Source organism: Suricata suricatta, chromosome 7, assembly GCF_006229205.1.
Source record: "Suricata suricatta isolate VVHF042 chromosome 7, meerkat_22Aug2017_6uvM2_HiC, whole genome shotgun sequence".
Classification (NCBI taxonomy): Eukaryota; Metazoa; Chordata; class Mammalia; order Carnivora; family Herpestidae; genus Suricata; species Suricata suricatta.
This window is the reverse complement of record NC_043706.1, coordinates 129,717,056-129,738,211: the sequence shown is the minus strand read 5'-3', so window position 1 is coordinate 129,738,211 and position 21,156 is coordinate 129,717,056. Positions and strand designations below refer to the sequence as shown.

At 44.1% G+C, this 21,156-nt stretch overlaps 1 protein-coding gene across 1 annotated transcript; it reads right to left on the bottom strand.

Annotated features, from left to right (window-relative positions):
* Positions 1 to 1,701: 1,701 nt before the first annotated feature.
* IYD (iodotyrosine deiodinase) lies at positions 1,702 to 19,380 on the bottom strand. Its single transcript, XM_029944791.1, has 5 exons — positions 19,164 to 19,380; positions 9,988 to 10,179; positions 7,620 to 7,779; positions 3,754 to 3,910; positions 1,702 to 1,985 (listed from the first exon to the last, which is right to left on the bottom strand). Exons 1-5 carry the CDS (start codon positions 19,339 to 19,341, stop codon positions 1,803 to 1,805), a joined length of 870 nt encoding a protein of 289 aa, XP_029800651.1. The 5' UTR covers positions 19,342 to 19,380; the 3' UTR covers positions 1,702 to 1,802.
* Between the last annotated feature and the right edge of the window lie 1,776 nt (positions 19,381 to 21,156).

Genomic DNA, 21,156 nt, shown 5'->3' with positions numbered 1-21,156 from the left:
ACCGAAGTGCGTTTATTATTCTGAAACTTGGAATTTAGAGTATCTTTTTCCTATTTATGACAATCTGAAACACAGTGGTTAGGCTCCCATAGGTTCCCAGCCCATGGAGGAATACTAAGGCCATATGATGCTCATTTACAATAAAGAGTACGGGACAAACACCTGTCACACACTAATTAAGAAAGAGAAACAAACTATAAGAATGTTCTCATTTATTAAAATGTGTAGCCTTGGGGAAACCATGTTTAAAGAAAAGTGAAAATACAGATGGAAGATTTTGGAGATTCTAAAGGAGACTTCTAGATCCCTCGAAGGACTTGGGAGGTTGAGGGCACAGGTTCTTGTAATATCTAATAATATTAAAAAAAAAAGTCCTCCTTTTCTCTGACACAGATTTGTCACCAGCTCTCACGCATAAAAAATACTAATGGCTTTTTCTAAATTGTGTGACTCACAAGTGGAATGAAAAGAGATAGAAAAGATTTTTCTTGAGGAAGCTGAGTAAAAAGAATAGGAAAAGGGTGGCAGAAGGGAGAAAGAGCGGTATGGGGCCTGGGGATGCTAGATGGACACCGGTGTGAGCTCCAAGTGTGCCTGTGTGTGCAATGCCCCGGGAAGGGAAGACAGAGTGAGCAGTGGCAGTGGGGGTCTGGCATCCCCAGCCTAACACCCCACACCCCATCAGCCCCAAACCTCTTGAGCGCCATCTGGACAAAAGGAAAACGTCTTCTGTGGACTGGAGTAGAAAAGAAGAGAGATACAGGTTAGTGCTGGGCGTGGAACACGGTTCTCTTCAAGAAGAAGGAAAGGATTTGTAGTATCAGCCAATCGCAGCCGTGCAAAGACTCCCACCATGGGTGATTTCTCACCAAATTGCTGAATATTTAACAATCTGCTTCCACGGGCTGGTGTGATCCAGCTCCAATGCACCATGGGATGACACAACCAACCCTTTACATGGTCACGGGGTTGCCAATGACCTGCTCAGCATGCACTGGCTATTCTGGGACTCTGACACTTCGATTAGTTTGCTAGTCACTTCTTAAAGACGGGCAGGATATCCACAAAGTTCAATATGAGAGTTTATCTCAAAAGCACACGTGTGGCCTAAGAGCCACCAGAAGTCAGAGGGCGGAGGCTATTTGGTTAGTCTAACTGTAAATTCAAGGATGATCACGTAGCTGAGTTCTTGGGGGCTACATTAAACTTTCTGATGAATCTTTCCTGCATACAAGCTTTAAAATTTTTTTAATGTTTATTTTTATTTTTCAGAGAGAGAGAGAGATTGACAGAGTGAGAGCAGGGGAGGGGCAGAGAGAGAGAGGGAGACAGAATCCGAAGACAGCTCAGAGCCCAACGCGGGGCTCGAACCCACAAACTGTGAGATCATGACATGAGCTGAAGTCAGACGCTTAACTGACTGAGCCATCCAGGCGCCCCCCTTGTATACAAGTTTTTAAAGTGTAAGAGAAAAAAAATCACCAGGGATTTTTCTGGAACAATTTTAAAATCTTAAAATTTACTAAGAACTAGTAGTTCTTAGTAAAATTTTTATGCATTTCCAAAGCGGATGGGAAATGGAAGAGACATATATCATATATATATATAACATATATCCATTGTTCTCTTGGGATATATGTTCACCTAGTCACACGAGGAGTTTTCAGACTCCTGTGGAAAGGTTTCTTGCGTGGAGTGAAGGGCCGGGGGACCTGATACCCGTGGAAAGAGCAGCCTGCGGACCCAAGAGGAACAAGAGAGGACCAGGTCACCGTCTGCCAGCATCCCAGACGGGCTCCTGCCTACACGGTCACCATGATCTGATCCAGGGGTTTCCGAGTTAGGTCGGGCACCGTGGCTTCTTTGCTGGGGTACCCCACGGGGAGCAGCATCAACAGCTTTTCGTTTGTGGGGCGGCCCAGGAGCACCCTCAGACGGGGACCACAGTTGAGAGGTGTGGTAGTGACAGTCACCAGTCCTGCGTTCTACAACCGAAGGAGAGAGAATACATTGTCAAGTCAGTGGGTGAAGTCACGGCTTTGCTTGCGGGCTGGGGACACTCTGGTCCCTATTAGGCCTGCTTGTCCCATCATTTCCCTGAAGGCGGGCAGCCCAGGGTCCGCCAGCTCAGGCAAGTGTACCTGAAACCTCCCCGGGTCTCCTCAACCTCCCTAGTCCCCACGTTCCTTGAACCAAACAGTGAGAAGCTTCTTTAGAAGAAAAATACTTGCCATATTTGCCACTGATGGTTAGGAAATAGGAAGGGATATTTCCTGAAAGGAAATTTGGGGGGGGGTCCAAATTCACCCAAGGAATGGCCCAAACAGCAGGGCGTTCCTCTGCCTCCATGACCAGCACTACAGGCAGACTGTCATTTCCCGCTGAGAACACTTATGTCCGATGACAGAGGCCCAGTCGCCTAGGGATCCGTTGGAAGTCAAAGAATTACTCCATCCACCTCTCTACAAGCCCCTTCAGATACTAAACACCTAATAAAAATCTCATGCAGCTTCAAGATGTTTCTCAAACTATCTCCATCCCCTCTGATTTCCCAGTCAGAGGGTCACCGCTAAGCCTGAGCCAGACAGAAGTTCTAGAACTGCCTTTGAGAGTCCTACAGGACAGGCTCTTTGGTCCACTCAGGATGCGGTCTGTGCAGATGGGGGGCTTCAGGAAGATTCCTCTTTCCTTCCTCACAAATAGGACCTACGCTCAGCATTATGCATGAGGCGACGCTAGAGGGCAGCAAACTCAACACTAATGTGAGGAGGCTGTGGATTCAGAGCTCAAAAATCTTTGTCCCCTATTTGCTCCTTGCAGCAGATGAATGAACAGTGCGTCCCCGTGGCCCGATGTCGCACATCACTTCCTTTATTTACATACTCACAGAATTATGAAGGAAATAAGATGGCCCTTCCTCTAGGCAAACTTTTCAAGTAATCTAGAAGCATAGTTCTCTTTTGTGTAGCGATGACTATTTTGCAATGTATTCTCGCCATACAAATGTTGCTTTGAGCTAGTGAAGAGGCATGTCGTTTTTTGGAACTGATTGTCCCTTGGAAGTAGGATCACTCGCACTTATCATCTGGTTTGTTTCATTTATTTTATGTGCTTGCTGTCTCTCTCTACCCCCAGTCCCCCAGTCCCCACCAGAATGCACACACAGGTATCCCTGGTGAACCCCCACCCAGACCTGCCACACAGAAGGAGCTGAGTGAATGAACCGGATCATGTAAAAGGTGTACCTCAATCTTGCTCTGTTTCATGCTCAGCATTGCTCAAGCTACCCCCCAGATGGAATTTTTTAAAGCACATAGACATCTTTCCACTGCCATGCAATGGAAGCTCGACTTTTCAGGAAAGGGGTTCTATGAAAGAGTTGTCTTTATAGCTTTTTAGTCATTCCATTGACGCTAACCACAGTGAGCACAGCGAGGCAGTGTGTCTGCTGAAACTCGAAGCCGTGAGTTGTTATAGATGAAGGCAAACACAATGACCCTTTTTTCTGAGCCTGAAGTGATGTTCTAAGTCCTTTTCCAGAAGGATCCCAGTGTGTGGCACCAGGATACTTACCAGTCCAGGCTTCCAGGGTCATTTTTCACATCACGTTACCTTTCTTAGGAATTCAACTTGGGATAAACAACTTCCAAATGTCTCTCAACTCAAAACTTAGCTGAAATTTTATGAATAAGGCCACTGTTTGGCTTTCAAGTGTCACTCCTCTCTTTGGGGTGGGATGAGAGGGTAACACACCTGAAGAGCAGCCAGGAGGATGCCACACGCGATGGAAACACTGATCTCGTTGTAGTAGTGGACCTTTCTTTTGCCATTTGCAGCGAGCCCATGTACTTGTTTGAAAATTAGAATCAAAACGGGTGCTGTGTCCAAGTACTCCTTAATCCAATTGGTCCTGGAGGGAAAAAAAAAAAAAAAGATATTCCAGAGACTTTTTGCTCTTAACAATTTTTGTTCTTCTTTTTTTTTTTTGGTACAACCTTATCTTGTTTACATCTCAAATAAAAGCATTTATTGTATTTTATGTTTAAATTGAAAAAAGAATTTTTGTTTATTGTGTCTTATTCATAGTTTTCTGTCCAAGGTCATTCAATTCAATAAACACGTGTTAATGAGGGCCTAGTGAGGCAAGGCACATGAAATGCAGAAAGACACAAATGAGGGTCCTATAACCCAGAGGACAATGTGTAAAATTTAGCAAACTAAAACGTGGTAATGGATATTAAAGAAATATAAGTCAATTGCATTAGGAGCTCTCCAAATGAAGAGTTGGTAATTTTGAATAAGAATGTTAGAAGGACATTTCCAAAATTTCCCTTGAGGTGGAGTGGTGAGGACTGGGTGGTGAGGAGACAGCGGGGAGAACATGTTAGCGAGGCAATGAGTAAAGGCAGAGTCAGGACAGAGGATGCTTGGCAGGTCAGGGGGTTTCCAGAAGCATAGTAGGCTGGAGGACGGGGTGCGTGGTGGAGCACCGGTGAACTGGCAGGTTACATACAGATTTTGCAGAGTCCTGGACTTTGTTTGGTGGGGAACAGAACAGGACCACGAGCTTCAGAGCAAAAGCAACACATGCTCAGATCTGTTTTAGAAAGAGGCAGATCGGTGTGGGCAAGGGGCAAGTTTAAGGGGGACCAGACAAGGAGACGATGGAAATGGGCCAAGAGACCTTGGGAACATGTAGAAGCTGGAGCTGTACCAGGTCTGGTACAAGAGCAAAGGAGAAGAAAAAAATGATGGTCAAGTTTAGCCAAAATTACAGGTGCAAAGATGGTAATGCTGCCAAGCCAGTTATGGAGAAAAGGCAGGGAACTTCATGGGAGTGGGAGGTAATTCGTGCGAAGTATATATACGACGTTTAAATGTTTGCTTTCTAGCTAAAGAGCATATCTTTCTCCATTCCACTCCCCTAATCCATACATTTGGCAACAGCTTTATTCTAGCACAGGTACTCAAAGCCTACTCATGCACCGACACACATTAGAATCTTTCTCAGGATACATTATGTCATTAAACAATAAAAGAGGATTTCATTTGAAGCCTAGTTGTGTTTCACTGATTTCAAACATACTAAACTCACTTAAGCAATTTTCTATGGCTCCTCTTACACAATCGACTTCTACAGGTCACATTTTCAAAGCTACCTTGTCATGCTTCAACCAGGTTAGTCAGCTTGGGCTGCTATCAGTTCTTTTCTCTTTACAAAGAGGAAGAACATTTGTTGTTCAGAAAGAAGGTAAACTCTAGAGCTGATGCATTTTTTCATGTTGGGCAACCTACTTAATTTCCCATGGCTCAGTTCCTGGATATGTAAAAGGCACTATTTAAAAAATTTTTGAAAAATATTTATTTATTTTTGAGAGAGAGACTGAGCTTGAGTGGGGAAGGGGCAGAGAGAGAGGGAGACAGAGGATCTGAAGCAGGCTCCAGGCTCTATGCTGTCAGCACAGAGCCTGATGTGGGGCTCGAACCCACAAACCACAAGATCATGACCTGAGCCGATGTCAAACGTTTAACCGGCTGAGCCACCTGGGCGCCCCTCTGTAAGACACTATTATACACTCCCCTCACACAGCCATTATGAGGGTGATATCAGTCAAGTATATAAAGTGTACCTAGTACACACTGCTAGGTGTGTGTTAGTTTTATCATTACTACTAATAGTATTTTATAGTGAATAATTTCAAAAATTTTAATGCACGGTGAAAATGAAGCAATTTGCCTTGGGTCAAAGGCAGGTTAGTAATTTTTAATGATTTTTGTACTTATTTAGTTTTGTCTAGATGTACATTAGTATCTGATATTTCTGGTGTGTTCCGTTTTACAAGGACTTATTATGATCTCACATTACAACTAATAAAACCACAACAACAAGACTTATTAATAGAAGGACAGCTAGCCCCTTCGGCCGGGGCTGGAGGGCTGACACCAGCACACGGAAGAACATGAGGTTTGACCAGCAGGTTCGACCCAGATTGTCTATAGAGTCTTTAAGAACAGCCATGGGTTTCAGAGTTAATTCAAACAGGATGTCAGGACATATGTTCATTTGCAACTCAATTTAACATGCATTCAATTACCTACTATGCAGTGGCACTATGCTAGATGGTGTAAGACATTTTGAAACCTGGACCCCCTAAAATTTTATGAAAATGTGTGTGTACATATTGCCTCCAAAGAAAGTCTATAACGTTCCTAAAATATGAGAAGAAAAGTAAGCCAATAAGTAAAATACTATGTGATAAAATGGCCATTGTTAGATGCACAGAAGTTCTGTATTAGGTGCTTTGAGCACAGAGACGTGAGAGTGACTAATTCTGTCTTCACTGGGGAAAACGTCAGGGGCTGGCGGCATTTTGTAGGCACTGTGCAGGCATAGAGCAGGACACCTCTCTAAGGGTAGGAACTCAACTTAATTTTTACCCATCCCATTTTTCCCATGAATATGCAATAAGATTTTTATATTTCTTTTTTTAATATTCCACACTGGTTCCAGAGCACGGTAATAAGTTACAGTCCCAAAAGGCATCAGTGTACTAGGGTTTACATGTCTTCAGTTACAAAATGGTCTCTGGGGCCAAATAAACGCGGTGGGAGCAGAGCCAAGAGACCCTCCTCCCATCACTCGGCCCTGACTCCTGGAGGAGAGGTCCCCTCCTGTCCCCAGGGCTGCCAGCTCATCACCTTGTCTCACTTTTCTTGTATCACAAGCTGTGTCACACTGGGATGTTGGATAACACCCCGTAACACCCCAGGCCTGGCCACCGAAGGCCCACGGCTGGGAGCCATCGCTGTGAGCACCCTTGCATTCTAAATGCCAAAGACTAAAGCAAGCTTCCCTTCTCGGAAGGAAGGACCGACATCTCTGCCCACTGTCCCTTCTCATACTCAGCCTCAGAACACACCGGAGGGGAAAGGAAGTGGCCTTTGTGGGGAGGACAGTGTTCATAAAGAAGACTCTGTGAAGGACAAAGCTGAGTCTATACAATGGAAGGTGACTGCTGTGATGACAAAAGCGACAGAGTTATGGGACGCATCTGAGGCGTCATGAAGGATGACTGCCCCTCAGTGGGCAAACAGGACTCCACGAGTCGCTGGCAGGGGCAGCTAAGAGAGAAAATGAACGCTTGTGGGGCCTCCCCCAGTGCACAAGGCTCTGCCTTAAGTCTAGTTACAAGGAGTTCCACCATGTTTCTTTCCTAGAGATGAGGAAGCCCACACAGTTACGGATGCCTAATAGATATTACACTTGTGCTAAATTTTTACTCTTACTAACCATGTGCTAAGATTACTTGGAAGATGTTATCACGTTAGCAAATGTAATTTGCTTCAGTAAAGGTCCTGAGAAATATTTATTTCACAATCTTACATTCCAGATGGGAGAAAAGTAAAGTCCTCAAAGGTGTATTTACTTGGACCCAGGTCCAAGTCCTTTTATTTACCAATGACGCAGATGGCACTTCCCACCTGTCATCACTGTTCTGCATGCTCACAAACTTGCTTATACATTTAATCCTCATAATGAAGTGAATCCTAGGCATCCTCATTTTCCATAGGAGGAAACTAAGGCACAGAGAGGTTAACCATTCCATCAACTTTTGTACCTCAGTTTCCTCAGGTCTGTAACCCATTGGCGTCCCATCCTTTTCAAATAGTTTATTTCCTCCTCTTCCTCAATGATCTCCCGAATCTTGTGTTTCACGTCCAGGTCCTTCACAACCACAAAGGTCCAGGGCTCCGTGTGGGCCCCACTTGGGGCGGTTCCTATCAGCCATAAAATTAAAATCAGAAATGAAAACATAGGAAAATGTGAGAATGTTTGTTAAGAATAAATACAATAACTCATCCTTGATGAAGAATGAAGTTCAGTCCCCTGGTGAATGAAGTGCTTGGCCACAGACTCTGGTAGGTGACTGTCTTCTGTTTCATTCTGCATCACTTCAGGGGCCACAGACCAACTCACTGAGGTCAACTGGGAATTTATCACTGCTTCTCTAATTATGTGGGGAAAAAACACGACCACGACCACTAAGGGAACCCAAAAGGAAAATTCAGACAGCCCGAATTCTCCAAAATGTTGTTTTTTATATTATTTTTTTCAGTTGATTTATTTTGAGAGAAAGCATGACAGGGAGAGAGAGAGAATAGATGTAGAGCTCGAACTCATGAACCTACACCAATACTAAAAGTCCAGCACTTAACCAATTGAGCCACCCAAGTGCCCCTTGAGATTCACAGAAAAGGATAAAGTTATGAAGCTTATTGAAATGGTAAAATTGAAATGATAAAATGGCTTTTAAAACACTCATGAGAGGGGTGCCTGGGTAATCTCTCGGTTAGGTGTCTGACTCTTGACTTTGTCTGGGGTCCTGATCTTGAGGGTCAGGGTTCGAACATGGTGGTGAGCTCTGTGCTGGTGGAGCCTACTTGGGGTTCCCTCTCTCCCTTTCTCTCTTCCTCTCCACTGCTGGTGTTCCCTCTCTCTCTCAAAATAAATAAATAAACTTTAAATAAAAATTAAAAAAACCACTCACAAGAAGTAACCCAACTATAAATTGTTTGGTACCTGTATCAGAATGCTGAATGTGAAAGTGTGGGGATTGTGGTCCCACTGGTGACACGTGAGAACACTCGGCCCTGGGTGCTCAGTATGCAAGGACTATGAGAAGCCTAAGCCCACGCTTGGATGGTCTCCAGGATCCTGGGACAGAGCTTCGTGGTGTATCTCAGTGCCCAAGGACCTTGAATTCCCTTTCAGACTCCAACCAGGGCCAGCTTCTGATCTAGGTGTCACCCTGTTGTCCTAGAGGTGGCCAGCTGTTCCCAGCGAGAGACCACAGTGACCCTCGAATAGGTTATTTCAGAGGCAACTATTCCATTCTTCCTAGTGAGTAATTTAATGCCATAAACTCTACACCAGGGGGGACAGGACTGCCTACTTGATGGGGCTCTTGTTTGCCATCCACCACTCTCTTTGGTCAAGAGGCCGTGATTGATTGTGAAATGCAAGCCAAGAGCTAAACATAAAGCCCAGATTTCTGAACAGAGTGATTCTGGTTCCCTTTGTACCTGTGTTGTTTGTCCCCTAAATATTTGCATCACTACACATAAGAAATACTTTGTTTCCTAATGTTTTCAGTTGTGCCAAATTTATCTGACCATCATATACGCACGCCACACAAAGTACAGATAGATATACAGAAGCAAATTAGTGACTACAGTGTTCGACAAACAGCTAGCCAGTGCATTTGGATTCTTAACTGAAATGAAATGCTTTATTCTTGCTTCCTTTTAATTTGAGCAATGGATTCACAATGGCCACATAATAATCTTTGGAAATGAGCTTAAATGTGATTTATATAGGAGTAACACTCCAATCAGAGGAGACTCTCAACTAGGGGGGTTTCTCTGACTCCTCCTCCCCAACTTTTCTGTAATTCTTCTATTTTCCTCTGTGGAAATATCAGTTTATATTGAAAATGGGTTTGTCTTGCTGTGGTTTACTTTGCAAAGTCCTGTAGGTAAATTTTGTTAGTTTATTAGAAAACAGTACTAGAGCATCATGGTGTGTAATTTAAAAGAATTGGTTCCAAAAAGAGAAATGCACAAAGGGGAGTGAGTCTGTGTGTGTGAGAGTGCATGTATTTTAAGAGGAGGGGAAAGTAAGGGGATGTTTCTCTTATAAAACATAATAGTATGTTCAGAATTTTTATTTTTAATAAAAGATCATAATGGTCAATAATTTCAGAAGTCTTAAACTGTTGTCACATCTAGTCCCAGGAAGTTTGTAAGAGTCAAAGGTTTGTAGAAATTGGAAATCATTATGTTTCTGGCAGTCAGTCAACACTGGGGTAAGATTTTATAAATAAACTAATCATTCTAGGCCTCATTCACTGTATTTGAACTTCAGCACTGCTCCAATATTGTCACTTGCAGCTGACTTTCTCAAAGACCCAATGTGCAGTTACAGACCTGCCGTTTTGATGACATTATCAATGACTTCCATGGGGACTTGCTCATCACTTATGAATCTGACCGACCGTCTTTTATTGAGAAGTTCATAAAATTCCTGGGATCTCTTCACCATTTCCTTCTCCGGATACCGGGTATGGGAGAATGGAATATGTTCAACGTCTTCTTCTGACTCTTGCCAGTCATCGGCATCTACAAATAAGAACAAAAAAGGCAACAAATTAAATTCTATTTCTTGGTCATGAAGGGGAGCAGAATATGCCACCCCAAATATGTCTCTTTGAAGTGAGGATTATTTTGGGCTGATAAGTTTTAAGAAACAAAAGACACAAAAGAAGTTCTGAAAACCAGAGTAAAAGTCACCTTTTTGTAAGGAACATGTGCTTGGGTAAAGGGTATCTCCATCCACAAACCTCTGTACTGAGAAGAATAGGATGACTCTCATAAGAAATTCTTTTCAATGGAGAAGGTGGACTTAAGTCTGAACAACAACCCTGCACTAGCTTAAAACACTGTGCTTTTCTTGATAACCTCTCATAACTAGATCCCCTCCCCCCCATCCTTCTCTTGTCTTTAGTTGAAAATGGCATTTAAGTAGTGACTTGGGCCATTTCAGGGACTTAATTATCCTGGGTCAGTCCCATGTATACAGGGGGTATACATGTTTTAAGCTCCTTTTTCTTTTTATCCTCTTAATCTGTCTTTTCTTGGGGGGGAGGGAGTCTCAGCCAAGAACCTAGAGAATAGAGGGAAAATTATTTCTCCTCTCCTACAATCATAGGTGGCCAATGGGAAGAAAGAAATACAGTTCTTAAAAATGTCTACAAGATTATCAGCTCAAAAGAGTCAATAAAAAATGAAAAGAATTGGTCTCCAGAATTCTGAATTTTGATCTTGACATTGACTATCCAAATTCCACTGGTTATAAATCAAGAAAAAGAAAGTTTTACCTACACAGGGATGAGGAATGAAAATTTCTGTTAGTGGCGAACTAGTTTATTTGAAACAATCTCCCATTAGCTGAAAACCACCAAGATCATGAAATAAAATACTTTTAAAGTCTTTTAAAAAATCAGTAAATTTCTGACAATGTAGTAAGAAATTCCCAAGCCAAAACTGAAGGGAAATATGAATCTGCAAAGGTGGGTAGGCACAAAAGCCACATTTCTTCTGATAGTACTTGCCAATCTTTACATATTTAAAATTTTTATTTTTATATTTTCAGGAATTGAAGGAGCAGGAATTCAAGCCCAGGCCTACACACAATGGGAAGGCTAATAAGCTGGGACCCAAAGATTAGATCCTTAAAGAAAGCATGAAGCATAAGTAAATCAGCCCACAAGGGATAATGCCATTTGGTGGGTCCTGCCTCAAACTTGAACTGGGAATTAGGTGGTCTTGCCTGAAAATACCTCCATTGCCTAGCAAAAGCAAATGTCAGTATGCAAGTAATTTAAAGTACAATTACCAGAAATGCAATGCAATCAAGAAACAAAACATTTTGAGCAAGAAACAACAAAATTGATATTGAAAAGTAGAATCAGACTTCCAACCTAACCAAATATTGGAATTACCAGACTCAAAAGATAAAACAGCTGTGATTGTTATATTTAGAGGGAAAAGTACACAAACTTATAGAAATCTGTAGGGTACAGGAAAAGATAAAAAAGTGACAAACAAAATATGAAAAACTAAACTTCTAGAACTGAAAAATAAAGTAACAGAATTGAGAACTTAATGGATGGATTTAAAGCAGGATATACATACCTAAAGAAAAAAATTGGTGAAGTGGAAGATAGCTCAGAAGAAAACATCTAGAATGGATCAAGGAGAAACGGACAGAAAATATAACAGAGTGAGAAAAAACAAAGTAGAGTACATATTGGAGGAAGACAAAAGTGAAAGAGGAAGAACTACCGAGAGACCGCTGAATAGCCAGGGCAAGAGAAAGCTGGCCCGGACTCGGTAGGCAACAAAAAAATGACACATTCTTGAAACATCTTGGACATACAAATGGCAAGACCTGCCGAGGTGCGAGGTCAGGAGTAGCAGGAGAGAGGGACTAGAGATGAGTCCCAGGTGGCGGGCTTTAGTGCCTGAGGAGAGAGTGGGACCATCTGCTGAGAATGAGTGATCAGCCATCTGGGGAAGTAGGGGTATGAATCATCAGTCTGTCACATTAGAGATGCCTGTGAGTTGCTCAAGCAAAGATGTCAAGTGTGAAAGTAAAAGTGAGTTCAGAAGGCGGGGCGTCACTTTGGGAACCCTCACATAAAGATGAGAATGACAACAGGAACAGAAGAAAAGAGAGCAGGAGGATCCAGCCCCTGGCCCTGGGGGTCTGGGATGTTCCAGGTGCAGTTTAGGAGGAGAGTCATCTTTCTCCTGCACTTGCAAGCACATACTGTACTTCATCCTAGGACTCGGAAGACTGCCCTGGGAAGAGAAGGCAAGAAGAAATGACTTCAAAGACACTGAAAACTGCAATGACAATACCAGCAATCACTGTGTCTCCTCATCACTGAGAAACTTCTTTAACAATTTACTAGCCTGAGCAGTTTACACAGTTAATGAGGACGACTTGCTCAATTAAAATGAGGTGGGTGTGAGGGGGGAGGGGCAGCAAACACCTGTCAGCTTTCTAGCAATCGATTCTGAACCAAACCCCAGTGTCATCAGTACCAACCCTGAACTTATCAAATGCGTCAATAAAGACTTTTAACACCTGTGATACCTTTCGTGTCATTCGTTATGAAGTCTAACAACTTCTGTCCTTAGTGGTAAGTGAGTAAATGCCTGAAATATCTCATCAACTACGTGAGAGGTAAGTTACCAACTCTTAGTATCCAGCCAGCATTTGTAGAAACTAAAGGAGGCAGCCCAGGTTTATGACTTGGCAATTTCCACAGCTTCTAAAGTCCAAGGTAAACGTTCCCACTGTAAACGACTGAAGCAGTGGCTTTGAGGCTGTTATCAGTGAGCAGGGCAGACAAGTGGCCCAATCAATGCCACGTTAGGTTGCCCTGAAAGTCTTGCTGTTCCTGCAGCCTGTCCCAGGGCGGATGGTCTACGTCTTGCCGGCAGGGAGGGGGCAGGCTTGGAGGAAAGCGTCCAGGGTACCGTGGGGCACTCAGCCAACACCAAAGGTACCACCTTTTCCCTTCCTCCAACCTCCTCAGGGCAAGAGGAAGGAGAACAGCCTCTGTAAACCCTAGTCCTTCTGCCCCCGCGCTAGACCAGCCAAGCAGCTCTGGAGGGTTCATTGGAGCATAAAGCCCACATATTTCAAAACAAAGGCATGTTACTATGGTCTACTTTTTGACCTAAACCTGCGCTGCCACATTTGGGGTTTGCTATCGACACCAAGGACAACTCACCTTTCTATCATTGCTTTAACGCCGGGACCCCCACACAGGCCATGATTAGGTTCAACAGCCAAGAAGCTGGAGGCCGTGTGTGTTCTCTAGTGTTTAACACAGAGGTTGTTGATGTTGTTTGGGCTGCATCTCTGCATAAATCGCTTTTGTGTTTTTGGAGTTCTACTTCAAAATCTTTGCCAATGAGCCAACTATTTTTCTAGCTATGAAGCTAGACAGCCAATTTGTGTCACGTCATCCTTGTTCCCTCCTCAGAATTTTGGGGAACGTTGAGAAGCAATATTAATAAGGTTGAGAGTGAGGCAGCTCTTGCAGAGACAAATTCCGGCGGTGAGGATGGAGCAAGGAGCAAGCTGCCTCAGCCACCACCCCCTTTCCACGTGGGCCTGTCAGCCGTTCAGCTGTATTTCACTAGCAGCTCCCAGGGTGTGTGGGGCCTGGGCAGTCTGGATGTTAGATGGAAAGTTCTTGAATAGAGCCATAGGGACTCAGGACAGGCTGCCCCCAAATGTGCCACAATGACATGTTGATTATTCTGAACTGAAGCTACTTGGGAAAAGGCTAATGTAGGAAGGACACTCTGACCCTCCTCTGTCCCCCTGAAAGCAGGACTAAATCTCTCATATGAAAGGTACTCTCCCTGTACTAGGAAGTAGAAAGAGATCCTTATCACCAGAGACAGGAACTTCAGAGCCAAGAAAGCTTCGGAAACAAATCTCGTTACGTTTTACCAATCTACTACCTCAGCCCAAATTCTGTTGAAGCTCTCAAACATTTGTTTTCTCTGTCCTGTCAATTCCTCACAAATCTATTGTCTCTGTCTAAAATGCGTAAAATCTACCTGCCTTGATCATTTCTTTGGGTTTTAATTTTATTACTGAAACTCCAATGCACGTGTAATTGTTTGTTTCCTCCGGTTAATCTGTCTCATGTCAATTTAATTCCTAGACCAGATGTAAGAATCTTGACAGGTAGAGAGAAATGTTTCCTCCCCAGTGCTATCCTGAGTGAATTTGACAGAACCTCCTTCTGAGCCCCATCATCTCTTGCGGTATCCCCAGTGCCCCCGAGTTTGTCTGCCCTCCCCCTTGGACCCACCCAGACTTCATCTCAAAGACAATGACTCCATTCAAGCCCTTTCCCTTTGCTAATCTCTCATCTGAATTTACCTGTCCTTTGCCCTAAAACCTTAAAGTCTTACAGGAGTCTTGGTAACCTTTTAAAATTAGCCATGTAAACGTATTAATGGGTGTATGTGTCAAAGGATGATGAAAGGAAAAGACAGATCCAGATTTATTGCCTCCTTTATCAAAGGAGAGTCTCTGTGAACGCAGCAGTGTACTGACCTCTTATAGTATTTTTGGCAGTGGTGTGCTGTTAAAACAGCCCTAGGGGAGGGGTAAGGGGGCCTGACTTCTAGCAATTGCCAATTTCCATTGTGTAAATACTCCCATCATGGCCTGACTTCAAGCTGATGAGCGAAAATGGCTCACAATGTTCCTGAATATTTAACAGTTTGTTCTTGCCTCCCCCCACCCCCTTTCATTGCTAGCTCTAGCACACCACTTGGTAGGGAAGCTTAAGTTCAGGGATTCATGGATTCCCAGGAATGTTAAAGGATTGATACCATCTGTAGGAACAGTGTTACTTGCTTGAAACTGTTGTTGATTGGTTGGCGCTCAGAGGGGCTGGTACTGAAGTGAATCCATCCCTGATTGACTGGCTTTCAGAAGCAAGAGGCCGCCCCTGATTGGTGGGTTTGCTAAGCTTTTACTGAGGTGAGTTGTCATCTATCCATGGAACAGTTTCGAAACCTGTTCCAACGGCTGTCTATTATCATGGCTACATAAAAAACAACTGTCCTTCCCCAAGTCCGTGGGAACATTTTAATTCTCAAGTGTTACCCACACTAGATAATTTTAACACAGGCATTTTTGTTTTTAATGGCCACAAACCCTGAAGTTGCTTATTAGCATTCTCTACTTACAAACATATCCTGTACATATACATATGCATACAGGGATGTATGAATTTGTGTGTGAAATTTATAAAATTACATGCATACACACACATGCATATCTATGTATATATGTCTGCCCTCACCACTGAGCTCACTTCTCTAATATACGGTTTTTACTTGCTTCTGTCCTCCACTACCTTTCCTGCTTTCCATTGGCATGACTGAGTATTCCTTGTTTTTATCTTTTCTCATTTGGAAGTTACACAGTGCATTAGGTTGAACCATATAAAATTGCTAACAAAAGCCTTTCTTTTTTAAAAAAATTTTTTAATGTTTATTTTTAAAAGAGACAGAGAAAGAGAGAGAGCAGGGGAGGGACAGAAAGAAAAGGAGACACAGAATCTGATGCAGGCTCCAAGCTCTGAGCTGTCAGCACAGAGTCCAATGTGGGGCTCAAACTCACAAGTTGTAAGATCTTGACCTGAGCTGAAGTCTGACACTTAACCAACTCAGCCACACAGGCACCCCTAACACTAGCCTTTCTTAGTAGTGACCACATAATCTGGGACCAAATTTCATTTAGGACAGCAGTTTTTGGATGGCAGTAAAGCTAAGTGAAGACAAATCCTCACCAACACTAAAACAAACAGGTCCTGATGAGATGTGTTCCTTATATCTTTTCCTCCTCTCTCCACTTCCATGAGCTTCCAAGAATCTGGGCCTGACTAGGATGTTTGTGCAGGATTTTTGGCTCACAGCTGGGAGACATTCTGAGGTCTCCTCTTTGTCATTTCTCTTTCTGAGACCTCTGTTAGTTAAACAGCAAACTGAAAATATTAACAAGTCACACGTTTGACTGCTCCCCAAGAGTCTGTGCCAAACGTCTAGTCTGCATGGCCACCACCCTGCACCCCTCTCCCATTCTCCAAGCCGCCCACACACATGCGATTCTTTGGAGTCAGAATTCTTTTGTGAGCCAAAACTGGAGGAAGTTGGACTGGTACCCACATTTTCCTAAACTCACACGAGAATGGCCTATAATACTTGTTGTTTTGTCTCTATAATCAATTTTCAACATTGAATCTGGTATCCATTTGCTGTCATCAAAAGCATCTCCGTGTTTTCTCAGTAATGGAATCCTTGTTATGCTTCAGTGACACCCCTACTCAGTCCCCTCTGAAACTGCAGTACCAGCACCGAATCCTCTCCTAGACCGTGTCCACCCATTCGGCGGTTAGGGGCAGGGACATGAGTGGCAGACAAACCTGGGTTTAAATGCTGCTTCTCACTGATCACCTGTGAGAACTCAGCAGGGATCACTTAACTGAGCAACAAAAATTCCGACGAGAGACTGAACTCTACATTCAGGGCAGAGGTGCCCATGGCTGCTGAGGAGACCGATAACTATTCAATTCATTCTTCTGTGTGAGGAACAAAGAAGAAAGAGGCAGAGGATTTTGCAAAATGAACAAGAAGAACGAGACAGGGTCATCCAGCTCTGCTCTGCTTTCCTAACATTCAGGCCCAGATCCCAGTCCCTGGTTCCTCACCAGCCTTATCAATCCCTCTTGGACCCCCAAACTCTTCAAATTGAGTGGGCTTTCCTCAATGCACACACCCCTGATCTCTCAGGGAATTTTTAAGCCTGTTGGTCGTCTCCTGCGCTCTCTGTTCTAGGTTATTCTCCTGAGAAACGCAGACTAACAGCTGACTCTGTGCCTGGACTCCGGAGTTAGACTGCCTGAATCCTGGCTCTACCACCACCTGTTTCGTCAGGTGACTTAGCGGATTAGAGCCTCAGTTTCCTTATCTTTAATATGGGGGTAATAATAGTGCCTCTGTTGCTGTATTGGCACGAAGATTGAGTGGTTTACTATACATAAAACGCGATGCTAAGTGGACACAGCCAGTGTTTTGTAAGAGCCTATTGTCATTATTTTGGAGCTCCATCCCCAGGTGGTCTTCTCTGGGGTCCCTTTTTCCCACCAAAGACCCTCTTACCTGCAAGTGCCCCCAGTTCTATGCTCAGTCTTATCACCAGCAAATACCCCATGAGGGAATTCATCACTTGGAACTTTTGTAAGTTCCAAGTATCACCCTGCGCTGTGACTCTCCAGTCAGTGTCTGCAGCCTGTATTCCTCACCTGGACCCCTGTCCCTTTCTGCTTAGATGTGTCCTCTTCTCGAATCCAACACGTCTTTATCTATGTTCAACATCTCTTGTATAGATCTTTTCCCCTCCCCCAATTTATGATCGTGTCCTTCTGCTTCCGCCAGCCTCCAGCTCTTACCCTCTCCGTCTCCCCATATTCAATTTATTTCTAAACCCTGTTGTCTTCCTTTAAGGTCGCCCTGACTCACTCTTTCCTCTGTGTTCCCACTGCCACCACCATCCAGGTCATCCCTACCAGGGCAAACCGCCATACGCCTTCATGACGGACGTCTCCTTGTTCAGGAAAAATGCCTCTCAGCTGGGCAGGATTGGCATTCGGGTGGGGTGTCCTTCAGGGAAAGAGTGAGAGGCAGCCCTGCTAAGAGGCTGCCTGGGCTTGACCTTGGTACAGCACATTGAGCATTGCTGGCCCTCAGCACTGGGCGCCAGCTGTCTACCCCACCCCCCAATCCTGTGATTAGGGCGACTCAGAACATGTGCACACGTACATGCCCACACAAGAACACACCGACACACATGTCCAGTGGCCTCTTCTGAGGCGGGGGCATCACCAGTGCAGCTGAGAATCACTGAGCCTCTTTTCAAATCAAGTCCATCCCACGAACCCACCTCAGGTGAACACTGAGCAGTGACTGATCACTCAAGGCTCCTGGAGAACCTCTCCCTGCCAGCTCCCGCACCACCTCTTCATCCTCAGATCAGCCATGGCTGGGCCCATGGTCACCACCCCATTTCACTTCCCCCTCCTCCCACCGCCTTTATCAGTGGGGTCTTCTCATCTCCACATCTTTCTCAGGGGGTCCATCCCTGCTCTTACACTCTTTCTTCTCTTACTGAGGTGCCTCCTGACCATTGTTCTTCAAGTTCTATTAATTGGCCAGGCCTGATTTGTCCTTTCCCTGTTCCATCCCTACACCCCCCACACCTCCTTGAAGCCCCTGATGATCACATTGGCCCCTCATTACTCCCTGATTGTTGCCTGTTTCTTGCCTCATCCACTAAATTGGACACCCAGCTTAGAGGACATACGGTGACTGGTCTCTAACCCACAGAGCCTGGCACAAGGAGGGGTAGTGAGCTCCTAGATCGATGCCACGTTGTACATTTCCAAGTCCTTAATTAAAACCTGGTCACTTTGGGGGCCCCTGGGTGGCTCAGTCAGTTAAGTGTCCAACTCTTGATTTTGGCTCAGGTCATGATCTCTTGGTTCGTGAGACTGAGCTCTGCATTGGACTCTGTGGTGATAGCGCGGAACATGCTTGGGATTCTCTGTCTCCCTCTCTCCACACCCCCCTCCTCTCCGAATAAATAAATAAACATTATTTTAAAAACATGACTACTTTCCCCAAGGCCACCACAAGCCTGTGATGTGCCCCTTCACAAAGATTTTAACAGCCAGAACAGGACTGGAGCCAGGGAAAATGTCAGCCTCGCGACAGCTCTTTACTGACTCTTGATCCAGAAATCAAGGGTGGGTGGGTGCCAAGTTGACCGCCCTGAGAGAGATGCTCTGTCTCTGTCACACACTAATTTACAAAGTAGAGGCTGCTGATGAAACTGACCTGCACGTGTTTCCTCCTCCCCATTAGCCCTGCTGTCTATCACCTGGTGCTCAGCATAAAAACTCAAACGGCGCAAGCTCAGTAGCCTTGCCAAGTGTCCTTACCTTCTTCTCCTTGGTGGAGGTCAGTGTTGTCTTTCAGGTCCTCGTCCACCCAGGGACGAGACTCAGCCCTGGCTCTCGTCTCCCCCTTCCGTCTCTCGATGCTTCCATCGGCATTCTTAAAGATCCACACGACCAAAATGCAGATCACTGCTACCAGGACTGGGGTCAGGAAAAACATGCTGAAGAGACTGACTCGGACTCTGAACGGGACACACGCTTCCCACACTGTACTTAAACAAACAGACAGGAACGAGGAATGAAGGAAGAGAGAGGCGTGCCTGTGGGAGGGACAGGGTGAACTCTGAGTCTCTGGGGACTTTGCAAAGGAGCAAAGATCACGGCATGTGCACTGGGGGTGTGTTGTGGGTTTGGTAATGCCCGGGTGCATTTGCTTTTTAAACTTGTGTGCCCAATCAGTATAGGCATAGACCATGCATTCCAGAATGTGAGCAAACACTTGAATGTGCTAGATCTTGCCAACAGTGGTAGGAGGTGTTTAATCTTCCTCCTGTATAACCTTCTGTGAGAGTAATGTGTCTTCAACATCCCTGAAGTGAGGAATTCTTTGGGGACCTTGATTTTAAAAGGGGATATTTCCAAGCATCAGCTCAGATCTAGAGAAATAAAATTTCCAAGAAAAGTCCTGATAGTCTGCATTTTAAAAACAGCATATTTGTGAAACAGCGCCCTGAGGTTTTGATGTATGTATTTTTTTTTTTAAATGAAGCCTAAGACAACAGATAGAGCAGGGAAATGATCGTATTTTGCACTGGAGAAAAACTTTGATCCAGGAAAAGTGATCTAAAAAAACCCTAAAATGACAGCTTGGTTAACTATGTAACTTAGGTAGGGTTTGTGTGTTTGTTTTTGTTTTTAAGCAAATGTCTTAGCATTTGTTGAGCAAATGTTGGTTTGGATCACTCAAACAAAAGTACCATAGGCGAGGTGGCTTAAACAGAAATTTTTTTTCTCACCATTCTTGAGGCTGGGAAGTCCAAGATCGAGGTAGGGGCCACTTTGGTTCTGGTGAGTGTACTTTTCCTGATTTGAAGGTGGATGTTTTCTTACTGGGTCCTCACATGGCAGAAAAGGGAGGCCATCTCTCTCATGTCTTTTTTTTTTTTACAAGGGCGTCACCCTTGTGACCTCACAGAAACCTAAGTAACCCCCAAAGACCCTACCTCCTCATACTGTCCCACTCCCCAGTCTATGGAAGCAAGAAATGCAATTATGTATAATATGAACCATTGGGATAAAAACAGAAAATACTACACATTTGTATGTGCTTATATATTCATAACATTTTATGAAGGCTTATACTATAAATTTAAAACAGTGGTTATATTGGGAGTTCTCTGTACTAGTTTTACAATTTCTTTGGAGTCTATATTTGTATTTTTTTAAAAAAAACGTTAAGAAACAACCGTGGCTACTTCTTATGGATGGGGTGTGGTATTGGATGGATGGGGTCAAGTGTGGGAGAGAAAATTGGTACTGTATACGATTCCATAATTTTTGAATTTTTAACTATTGTGATTCTATTACCTAGTCAAAAAATTTAAATAAATGTTATTTTAATAGTTTTTTTATGTTTTGTTTAATTTTATCATATATTTTAATATTTCTTTTTGCAATAGACAGCTATTCTTTTCATGTGTGTTATACTGGTCCTAACTCCAGACAACTGTGTAAGATTGTGGACAACATTTCCAATGGAAAAACTGGACTCCGTAGGAGACATTGTAGCGGGGCAGTCCTGCCTGCCATGCCCACAGCTCTTTTAGGAGAAGTTCCCTCCCATGCACCTCTGAAAGGACATCAGAGGTGGCCATGTGTAGTCCAGTTTGATCCAACTCCACACCTGACCCAAGGCAGCTGGTCCACGTAATATATGGCAACCCATGCTGAGGCCAGCTCATCTTTTCATCCCACCCAAAGTACAGGATAAACTACTCAGTAACAAGAGAGGAGCAGATCAAACATGCAGAGAGAG